Genomic DNA, 12,023 nt, shown 5'->3' with positions numbered 1-12,023 from the left:
TTAATAATTTAATAATGTCAATAATAAGTTATAGTTTTATTAATATGGTGTCATTTATTTGGACTATAAGACCTTTGTAGGAAAGGAAAGGTAAAGGTATTCAATTATCTCAAACATATAGGAACAGAATGATAGTTGGGACAATTTTTAGGGAGCACTGAATGCCGAGCTAAGGAGTTAAGCTTAATTTCTCTGATAGGACACCAAGGTAGAGTTTGGAGCAGGGCATGGGAGAAGGCAGATGGCACAATCATATTGAAGTTAGGTGAGCTCCTTGAGGGCCGCAATTTTGTCTTATTCACCTTTAGACCCCCAGTGCCTGCCATGGCACCTGGCCTATTAGGAGGTGTTCAAAAAATATTAGTTTATATTTCAACCAATGATTAGGGAGATGGTAAAAAATTTTGTCAAATAAACATGTCACATTCTGGAAGTTGTAGGGAGGATGAACAGAAGGAAGGATAATTAAGGATAATACAGCACTAAAATAGGGTCACTTCAGTGAAAGGAAGGGATGGGTATAAGAGATGTCATGATGGAAGAACCAACAGAACTCAGAGACTGTTCAGATGTGAGGGCCGAGAGTGGCTGAAGGATGAATCCTCCCCCAAGACAATCTAAATCTCCTCAACTCATAACACACTCAAACTACAAGATTTTTTGAAGTGACACCAAATTTGGAGGTATGTGCAAAGATTCCAGTGTGGATTTAGAAACTAACATCTAATTAAAACAATCAACCATTGACTTTTAAAGCAGCAACTATAGATGATTTGGGGGAAAATTAAGTATAACTGTAGGCATTCATCAGTTTATAAATGTCAGGCTTCTGAATGCTTGGATGTGGGTGAACAGAGGTAATTCTTAGGAGACAGCAAGTGGAGGTGTGCAAAGCTTAGGTCTTGATGCCTGGCAGACCTGTGTTGAAGGCCTTTCTCAGTTACTGACTAGCTATGTGGCCTCTCAGAGAAACCTGGGGTTTCATTTGCTGTGAGTTAATGATTAAAACAGTAGACAGTTATGTGAGAATTCAATGAGATCATGTAAAGGGCCTGGCACACAGTGGGTGCTTCAGAAATGTTAATCCCCCCTCCCTAAACTGCTCTTCTTCTGCATCCAGTGGAGTACCCCTACCTCCAACACAATTCTGGCCAAAACATACTTTTATTTATAATGACAGCTCCATGAAAGGTTGTGTTTGTAATACGTATGCTGTTTTCTTTTATTCTTTGCCAGCTTCCAGGCCCCCTCCATTTCCTCCCATTTTCCTGGTGCTCATCTCCAAATATGGTTTCACCAGCAAATTTCCCAAGTATCCGTTTATTCTGTCTTCAGGAAGATTATTAATGAAGATGTTAAGTCAGGCTGGCATAAATAACAATGCTTAAGGCAATTCTCCAGACGCTTTTGTTCCACTCAACAGGGATATGGCGTCATTTATCATTAGGTCTTGTTACAGTTTTCCGGCCCCTTGAAAAACTCACGTGAGGGCACTCATGTCACATCTACTTGAATTAGTCTTGCAAGTGAATGCTCATGAGTGACTGAATTAAATGTCACAGCAGGGATAGAACATCTGTTACATCACACTAACCTATCACTCTCTGCTCTCATAAATCTTTACAATCAAAACAAATTAGTCTAGTATGTTATTTCTCATAAACATTGTCTTTTGCTGTGTGTAGCTCATGCCCAAAAGGAGATAATAGACTGGTTGATAAAAGTAACAAAATCTCATCACAGGTTCAAACCTGGTCAAGTGGTGCGTAAGGAATAATGACTCCTTGGCAAAGAGAAATGAATGGCAATAGAGCAGCCTGTACAGAGAGTCGGAATAAGACTCCACCTCGTGAAACTCATTCTACAAAGTCCTGGGGAGAAATCATGACCTGGTTTTAGAACCAAGAATAGTTGCAGTTTTCTTGAACTTGTTTTTTCCTAATAGACCCTAGATTGTGTCACTCCTGGGGGATTCTCTTTTCCCATTTGCTGAAAAAGTTGAGCATTACACGGATGGCACAGATATAGTGGCAAGAAGAGTGGGGTTGCATAATGATGGAGTAGTTTTCAGTCTCCATCCTGGCTCCATCAGTCTCCATATTATTTTCCTTGCTTCTTTCCCCTCACTTTTTTTCAATTGTGGCAAAATACACATAATATAAAATTTACCATCTTAACCCTTTTTCAGTGTACGATTCAGTGGTACTAAGTACAGTTGCACTGTTGTGCAGTCATCACCACAATCAAGCTCTAGAATTCATCTTGCAAAGCTGAAACGCTGTACCCACAAAACAATGTTGTATTGGCCAAAATACTCATTCGGGTTTGTCCGTAAGATGGTGCGGAAAAACCCGAACGAACTTTTTGGCCAACCCAATAACTCCCTATTCCCTCAGCTCCCCTGGCAACTGCCATTGTTTCTGTCTCCATGAATCTGAATCTGACTACTCTAGGTACCTCATATTAGCAGAATCACACAATTGCCCCCTACTTTTTTCAACTGAAGTATAGTTGATATACAATATTGTATGTTACAGGTGTACACTATAGTGATTCACAGTTTTTAAAGGTTATACTCCAGTATAGCCAATTACAAAATATTGGCTATATTCCCTATGCTGTACAATATATGTTGTAGCTTATTTTAGACATAATAGTTTGTACCTGTTAATCCCTTTCCCTTACATTTCCCCTCCCCCCTCCCCTCTCCCCATTGGTAACCACTAGTTTATTTTCTACATCTGTGAGTCTCTTTTTTGTTTTATTCACCAGTTTGTTGTATTTTTTTTTAGATTCCACATATAAGTGATATCTCTGTCCTTGTCTTTCTCTGTCTGACTTATGTCACTTAGCATAATGCCCTCCAAGTCCATCCATGTTGCTGAAAATGGCACAATTTCATTATTTTCTGTGGCTGAGTAGTATTCCATTGTGTGTGTGTGTGTGTGTGTATGTATGTGTATATATATATATATATATATACACACACCACATATATATATGTATGTATATACACCACATCTTCTTTGTCCATTCATCTGTTGATGGAAACTTAGGTTGCTTCCATGCCTTGACAATTTAGCTTCACTTTTAATAAATGCTATCTTCCTGTATTTTTTGTAAGTTTATAACACCTCTTGAAACAAAATGGAGAATGAATAAATAAATAAGAAAATAAAGGGAAAAGATTTCTTGGCAACTAGAAGAGTTCTATTCTCTGTAAATGAAGTCAGTGGTAAGGCCATAATGTTTGCTAATATAGAACAAAACACAATAGGTTGTAAGAAATACTCATTATTTAAATGGTTAGCTAATGTTCAGACAGGCAGCATACTTAAGGTCAAAGGAGAGATTGGATGTAGTAGAGGTTTCCACAAAGGAAGAAATATCAAGATAGTTGAACAAGGAAGCAACTGTAGATTCAAACCCAGACCTAATGGGCTAAGTGCCGATATACTGATCACGAAGGTTATTGACAGTGGTTCTCAGACTTTAGTGTCCACAATAATAAATCACCACAAAGCCACCAAAACAAGACTGCATTGACTGGGGCACATATCACACCAGAGGTTGTGAGGCCTGCCTCTGTTCTGTTGAGTAGTGTGATTTTGGATTATATTATGCACATAGCCCTACGGTATCCATTACTACCTACTTTTACTGCCTCACTTTCTTTCTTCTACACTGTTACCTGAATGCGCTTTCAAAACCAGACAGAGACAGGACTGCGGCTGCTAGAAATAGACCCGCATTCAGCCCTCTGGTGGAAGGTCAGCGGGGCCTTGACCCACACACACACTATTATTATAGCCTTGAGAATAGGCCTGCGGTTGTTTTATTTTGTATTTCTGCTCTGCCTCTATGTCATCAGGTACCAACTGGCCAGAGGGAAAATACTGGCCTCCACGGAGCTGTGTTCAGCAAGAGAGATCGCTATCTGGCTTCTCCCCCATTTATAGTTTTAATTTTCTTTCTTTCTAGAATATGTCTGTGCTGGAGAATCACCACTGGCGATCTACGATCGGCATGCTTCGAGAATCAAGACTTCTGGCTCACTTGCCAAAGGAAATGACGTAAGTGGCGTAGAGATGAAACATACCGATGTCCACACATTAGAGATAAGCCGCTTTCTCTTGGGCTTGAGACCGCCAGGGTTAATGGCAGGGAGCCAGCCCACTGTGCTTCCGGCCCGTGCTGCCTTGGTTGCCTATCAGAGGAGATGCGGTGTCAGTTACAGCAACCCAGAAACCAGAATCCCTCTGTGAACTCTGAAAGGGCCTGGAGAGTGTAGGACCTAACGTCAGGAAAAGAGATAATAAACAGCTCTCAGCTTTCACACTCTTCGGCATCAACGCTGTGCTTTGCCAAATTCCTGTCTTTTATGTTAGCAAAATTGTCCTCCTGTGTAGATCCAAATAATAAATATTTATCAAGAAAGAACACAGGAGTTCCCAAGCTAGATTGAAGCCTAGTTCAATAAAGCGTGTTTTGTTATTGCCAGCCTTAGCAAAAGGAGAAGTCAGGAATTCTTTTCTAAAATGTCTTTTGTTAAGTAACTAAATTGGCCCCAGCAATTTTTTTCACCAGGAATTTACCTATGTCTCTTGCATTTTAAACAGAAAAGGAAATGCTAGTTTCCTGGTCCACTGTTCTTTAGCCCGGGTATTTAGGTCGAGTCCTACTAAATCCAAGACCATGGCCTCATTTCCACCTGGCCTCAGTTTAGCTGCTGTACCACATTGGCCTTAATTTAGCTGCTGCACTGTCTTCCAGAGTCACCGCTAATTCCTATCTGTTTAAGTCAAATGCACAGAACCCAGGGTAGCTAGGAGGGAAAAAGTAAATAGATCCCTGTACCGTCTTTCTGAAGGGCACACAACTTAAGGTCAAGGACCACGTGGTGTCTCTCGGTAAAGCAGGCAGGATGCTCTGGGCTCACAGGTTTACCCCTGGCACGCTGATTCTATCTCATGCTGTTTCCTAGCACCCAGAGGAAAGTGGAATTTGTGGAAGGAACTTCAATTCTGATAACATTTTACCCCCGAAACCAAATAAAACCAATCCTCACACATGGAATAAAAACTCGTGCCTTTTACTAAAACAATACATTGCAAAGATCGAAAGAATTAAGTGCAAAAAGAACTAAAAACTAGAGCAAAAAATCAAGTAAGAAGGAGGAGAAAGGAAGAGGTGAATGGTAAGGAAGCCAAAGAAAGAGAGAAGGAGAAGGGAAGGAAGGAGAAGGAGACAGGAAGGAATAAAACGACAGGAAAAAGGGAGGAAGAACCTGGGACCAGACTTGTCCCTGTAACGCCCTCCTTAATCCTGCTCGTTGCTCAATTAATATTCATTTCCTAAGATACTTCTACTCATCCCTACGGATTCCAAATAAAAATACTATATTTTTATATGTTTTTATGGAACATAGTGTTATAAATTGCTTTTGCTAGAAGAAAAACTGTTATGCAATAATATACGTGAAAGGACTTCATAATGAAATTTACAGTCATCCTACTCATAGTGAGTATCCTATCCTCATGTAAATGCCTTCAAATCATTTTTCTGATTCTGAAAGACAGGTTAACTGTACACACTAAGGAAAAAATCAGAAAAGTATTAGTTTGCACCATATGAAGTTGCTGTTTTTGAGAGCCCAGAACAGTAGAATAATGGCAATTTCATGTGATTCAACCTAATATGAAGAAGAAAAATGAGATTACTGGTAATCCGGCAGTTCAGGAATAGTAAATGTTAACCTGGCTGGTTTGTTTCCTTTTAGTCTTTTTTTCAGTACAACTATATTTTAAAGAAATGGGGAAGTTATCTCATACAGTGTATGTCCTGCTATTTTTCACTTACTGTAAAGGTCTTTTTCCATATCATTAAACCTGCTACTAAAATAAAGCATTGCATTTCATTGCATCAAATTGTATTGACTGTTGCCTATTGTTGGGAATTTAGATGAGTTCCAAATTTATGTCATTACAAATAATGCTTAACAAGCATCCTTAAACATATATTTTTATCCCAAACTACGATATTCTATTTTCTCAGAAACTGTTTGTGGTTAGGAGTTATTGATCAGAAAGGTGTGAATTTTTAAGGTTCTTGTTGTATACCATCAAATTGCTTTTCCAATAAGCTGTATCTACCTGTATTCCCATTGGTAGATTATGAGAAAATCTACCAATGTACCATCACCAAAATTGAGTTTTATCTCTATTACTTTTTTAAAATATTTGCAGATTTGACAGAGAGAGAGAGAGAAAGAAAGAAAGAGGAGAGAGAGATTCATTGATAACAAAGGAGACTAAAAATTTTTCATGTATTTACTGGCCACTGTTATTTCTTTAGAGAACAAAATTTTGTGTTTGATCTTTTCTTATTTTCTTATGAGTGTTATTATTCATTTGTAAGAAGTTTTTCTATTTTAACTGCAGTAACCATTTTTTATATGTTGTAAATATTATTTGAAGCTTTTAGTTTGCCTTTTAACCTCGTTCATGAAACATTTCACCTAACTAAAATAGTTATGTTTCCTGGTTATAAATTTAATAAATATTCATATTTTTAAAGAATTCATACAATATTGAAAATTATTTTTTAAGTGAAAATAATTCATAATTCCCCTAGATGTCTTTCCAAATTCTTCTCTATGACCATACTTACATACTTTGTATCCTGTTTTTTAACATAACAATAAAACATGGTATTTTTCCATGTCAATAAATATAGCTATACATCATCATATGAAATAATTGCATAGTATGCTTGTAACATGGTTCATTTAACCAATCTCCTATTTATGAATTCTTGTGATATTCTTCTCCCTAGAATGTTTCATTATTTTAAACAATAGGATAAACATTCTTATAACATATATCTTTACTAACTGTATCTTTACTAACATGTTCATAGTAAATTTGTAGATGAACTGTTGGTCAAATTATTTATATTTATTGCTTTTAACACTAATTCCTAAATTACCCTTCAGGAACACTGCACCAATTTACACTCTGACTAACAGAGAATAAGAAGGAAGATTTCCCCATATCGTCAACAGCATTAAGTATCACAATCATTAATTAATTCATCATATTATTTAGCAGTTACTTTTAATCCTTGCCAATAAAAGTGTGGGAAATAGTATCACATAGCTGTTTTAATATTTTTTGTTATACTAAGAATATTTAATATCTTTTCATATTTTGGGAACATTTTAAATTTCTTTTGTGAATTGCCTATTTTCTGAGATTATTTCTAATGTCCAGAAGTAGATTAAAGATGTGTATGTGGCTTAAAAACAAAAATGTTAATGATGAAACTATAAAGCTTTTAGAATATAATGTAGGGGAATATTTTCATCAGAGGTAGGAAGGATTTCTTAAATAGGAGAAAAATATTAACCTAAATAAAAATATTTATAGGTTAAGCTATATTAAAAATTAAGACTTCCTTTCATCAAAAGACATCATAAAGAAAACAGAAAGACCAGCCACAGAGTGAGAGGAGATATTTGCAACACATAAGTGACAAAAGACCATTATTGAAAATATATTAAAAACTCTTAGAAGCAATAAGCAAAACAGAAACCACCCTATAGAATAGTAGGTAACGACTAGAATAGAAACTTCACCAAAAAAATAGAAATGACCAATAAACACATGAAAATATGTCCAACCTCATTAGTTATCAAGGAAATTCATATTAAAATTATAATGAGTTGCGTGACATTGGCAAATGGGCAAAAAAAATGTAAAGTGTAAGACTATAAAGCAATGAGAACCTCATCTATTACTGTTTGGAGTGTAAATTTATACAACTGTTTTGGAAATAATCAGCAATATCTAAGAAATTGAAGATGAACATCTCTGTGATCCAATAATTTTATTCCTGGATATAGTCCCTAGAGAAACTTTGCACATGTGTAACTGGAGGTACATAAAGGTGTTTATTGTGTCATTTTTTCCATAATAGTCAAAAGCTAGAAACTACTCAAGTGACCATCAAAAGTAGAACAGATAAATACATTGAAGTATAGTCCTACAATGGGATACAATATAGTCAAGAAAATGGATGAACGACAGCTCACACATCAACTTAGGTGACTTTCAAAAATATGTTAGGCTAAAGAAGCAAGTCACAAACTGATACTTATCACATAACTTAAAGTGCAAAAGCAGTTAAAGTTAAACCATATTATTTAAACATGCATACACAGGTGGTAAAATTGTTATAAGTAGCAAGGAAATTATTAAAACGAAGGTCAAGAGAGTGGTTACTTCAGGGGTTGAGGGGAGGTGGGGTTGGATGAGACACAATGAGGACCTTCTGGGGTACTGGCAGGCAACGATCTTGACCTGGATGGTGATTGTAAGATGTTTATTTGATATTTATTCATTAAATTGTATATGTGTACTCTATGCTCTCTACTTAAGTATACTTCACTTTTAAAGGTGAATTTTAAAAATAGGTATGGATATTCCTCCCATTGATTACTTTCCATATGTGAGGAAAAGCTCTGATTTGTTTTATTTTTCCAAAGTATCCAATTTTCCATATACCATTTGTTGACCAATATATTGCTTGACCACTGCTTTTTAATGGTGCCTTAATCAACTGTGATTTTTTTTTAAGTTCCAGTATCTCTTTCCAACCTATCAGTTTTGTTCCCTTGATGGGTCTTTCCATTCCATAGAATCAGTCGCTATTATTGTCTTCATTACTGTTACTATTATCATGCCCATTTCTCTCCCCATGCAAATCTTAAAGTTTGAGTTGGTTTGAACTCTGTAAAAAGCACAATTCAAATGCCTGTGATTCTGTGAGTCTTTCTGTGTCCTCCTTAAAGCCTACATTTCTCATTGGCTTTCGATCTTCCCACCCATAGGAACCATGGGAATGTATAAACTGCCACAACTCTGTTCACCCATGGTTTCAATCTCTCTGTCCAGTCCTTGGCATACATCCCATCCAAGGACAGAAATGATGGTGGGTGAAAGAATCACTCTCGGGCCGCCAAGACTGGGATTCTGTGTAATAAACAGAATCAGAGGCAGAAATGAGAGTACAAGCCACCTGATGATGACAGAATCAATCACCCTCCTCAAAGGGATTTGCTTTGTGTGTGTGTTTTCTCTTTCATTCTTGTGGATGCAGACAGGATATTGAACAGCAGCTGGGCTCCTTGATCTTGGCAACAGACATCAACAGACAGAATGAATTTTTGACCAGATTGAAAGCTCACCTCCACAATAAAGACTTAAGACTGGAGGATGTACACGACAGGCACTTTATGCTTCAGGTAAACAACAACAACAAAAAGAAGTCATTATCCTCACTGGGTAAAACACTTAAGGACACGATCCATCATTTTAATGCATCTGAGAAGAAATATCTCCCATGGTATAAGCTAGAGCAGTGACCTACTTTATTAAAAACTTTGAGACACATGAAATTTTTAAGTGGTTTCCAAGCAAGTAAAATCTGGGTTTCACGTTAGTAAGTTGATAATATCTCATTTTTCCTTGTTTGGTAACTGCTTCACCACAACGTAGCCCTGCTGTGTAGTTGCATGCAATAAGAATCTACCACATTTTGTGGCTTGATATAAAGTTGATCACTATCATACCTGTGCAATGTAGAAAACTGTTTCTTTAATACAAAAGTATATTATGTTAACTATAGTACTAACAAAAATTGAAAAATGAGTATCCTTCCTTTACCTAAAGCCTATATAATTAAACCCTGCTTTACTTCCTTTTACTACCTTAACTCGTATTTTCATCTGAGGCTCAGACGTGTTTACCTAGTCTTACCATTTTTAGGCACCAATAAATAAATGATTTTAAGTTTAATTGAATGAATTGAATCATATCAAGCCCAACCCTTTCTGCTTCCTTCCATGGCAAAAAGCCATTTGTGAAGTAAGAAAGAACAAGATGAGAAGTGGACCTTGGAAGCAGAAGTCTGACCTGGTATCCAAACCAGAGCCTTTTGCTTGATCTTCCATTTTCTCTCATTTTCCTTCTTTCCTTTTGGCACAAAAGACTGAATGGGTGAATCCTGGATGCATCTAGATAGGCCAGCTTTAACCACGGACGTGGACCTGCACGTGGGAGACTGAACCATACCGTTTTTTCCCTTCCATGCCTTCAGGCTGCCTTTGGAAGCTGTCCAACTGCTCCATGCTTTTAAGGAAATACCCTCCTCCCAGCTGTAAAACTGTATCTCCCTCCTTCTTTCTTCCCAAACTAGTCTTCTCGTCCCTGAGTGCCACAGACGCCTGATTTTAGAGACTCAAGCCTAGTTGTGAGTAGCTGAAAGATTTGGCCTGGACACTTGCATTTCAAAAGGAAAGCTTGCTAACGTACACGAATCCCTCAAGGGCGGAACCTGGAGGGGACTTCTGCCCCTGACCTACTCCAACATGTACTGGCGTCCCCATTCACCAGGAAATAAAGAACCAACCAGGTTTGCGACTTAATATGATTCAGGCTCTCCCAGACCCCAGCACTGCTAGCAGTTCTATGATCCCAAAGAACTCGGTCAAAACCGACAGACCTTGCTGATGGACGGGCATGCCACCAGAAGCCCATCTGGGCAGTGGGCTCTTGGCAGTTGGTAGTTAAGGGGGAGAACTTACTTCTCTGGAAATCCAAGGAAACCCTCCTAGGGTCAGCATCTCTGACAAAAGCTGGTATCCCAGATGCAGAACAGTGTGAGCAAAGCCAAGAAGGCCCAGATTTATCTCTGCAAACCAAACACTCCTAGGCTTGATACGACTTAGCTCCCTGGCTGGCAGTCTGAGCTTGTTCACACTCACAGACACGGGCATATAAATGCAAACACAAATAATTTAATGTATGGAGTCGGTCAATGTGGCCACTGTGAGAGTGAAGTCCCAATGATCTCACTTGAGCCTGGCTGGGGCCCCTGCGGCCTCCCTGCCCACACCGCAAGGAGTGGAACAGCAGAAGGAGCCAGGCCACGGCTTTCCTTGGCCTGCCTGCCCCACGTCTCCTCCAGGCAGCTCCGTGTCCTTGGACGATGGCTCTTCTCTCCTTCTCACTGCTATAAAGTGGGAGTTCTGAATGAAGGTTTTGTGCGGTGATGAATAAGTGCTGTTTCCTGAAGAGGCATGTCAGGGAAGCCTCTATAAATACAGGCCTGGTACCATGAGGCCGACCGGCAGGTCTGATGGCCCCTTGGGCTTGGGGTGCATTTGCTGCTCAAAGATCATCTCTGACCATCTCTCCCTGCCCTGTCATTTCTCAGATTGCCTTGAAGTGTGCTGACATTTGCAATCCTTGTAGAATCTGGGAGATGAGCAAGCAATGGAGTGAAAGGGTCTGTGAAGAATTCTACAGGCAAGGTTAGTAGTGACCCGACAGCTGATTTTTCATTGCCCCTTCTCCTTTCAGGCATTTATCCTAATAAAACAGGAAATGGATCATCTATCATGACATTTGTTCTTTCATCAACTCTTATTATCCCAGCCTTTCTCTTTAACCCTCTTGCGAACCATCCAGCCCTTTTCTGGAAATAATTTGAAACTATTAATAAATAACACTGATTTACCATGGAAACAGGTAATAATGAGGTACAGTAAAAATGAGCAAAAGGGGGATATATATATATAATTTGTTAATGGTTTTTCTCTGTGGATATAAGAATGTGCAGGACTGTTTGATTTTTACTCTGACCTTCATTTTTATGAGCTGAGCACAGCCTAAAGGCTAAATGCCATTTGGGATCAATGTTTTCCACTCTGACAGAAGGACTTAGACTTTTTTTGTATTCCTTTCCCTCACTTTCTTAAATAAAGTGAGTAATGAAATAGAGCACAGCTGGCCAGTGTTCATCCTCTCAAATATATACAGTGAAAAGACAAGTGGCCCCAAGTTAGGGTATAAATTTTAAGCGATTAACCTCATTCAGAAGTAAAGCAATGAATTAACAGCAGGATCTTGATGTTGGGTGGGATCTTGGCCTTTAAACACAGCTTGTTTCTTCAGGCCCGG

The 12,023-nt window shown here is 38.4% G+C and overlaps 1 protein-coding gene across 6 annotated transcripts in view; it reads left to right on the top strand.

The window, feature by feature from the left end:
* The window catches only part of PDE7B (phosphodiesterase 7B), a 350,275-nt gene that overhangs the window by 324,255 nt on the left and 13,997 nt on the right, over positions 1-12,023 (top strand). For all 6 annotated transcript variants that reach the window (XM_061206877.1, XM_061206878.1, XM_061206879.1 and 3 more), the window contains 3 exons: positions 3,982-4,073; positions 9,160-9,304; positions 11,278-11,374. In XM_061206877.1, coding sequence (XP_061062860.1) covers positions 3,982-4,073; positions 9,160-9,304; positions 11,278-11,374 — 334 coding nt within the window. The remainder of the gene's footprint in view (positions 1-3,981; positions 4,074-9,159; positions 9,305-11,277; positions 11,375-12,023) is intronic.

The sequence above is a fragment of the Eubalaena glacialis genome, chromosome 12 (assembly GCF_028564815.1).
Source record: "Eubalaena glacialis isolate mEubGla1 chromosome 12, mEubGla1.1.hap2.+ XY, whole genome shotgun sequence".
Taxonomy (NCBI): Eukaryota; Metazoa; Chordata; class Mammalia; order Artiodactyla; family Balaenidae; genus Eubalaena; species Eubalaena glacialis.
Note: the sequence above shows the minus strand (reverse complement) of the source record. Positions and strands in the feature narration are given on the sequence as shown.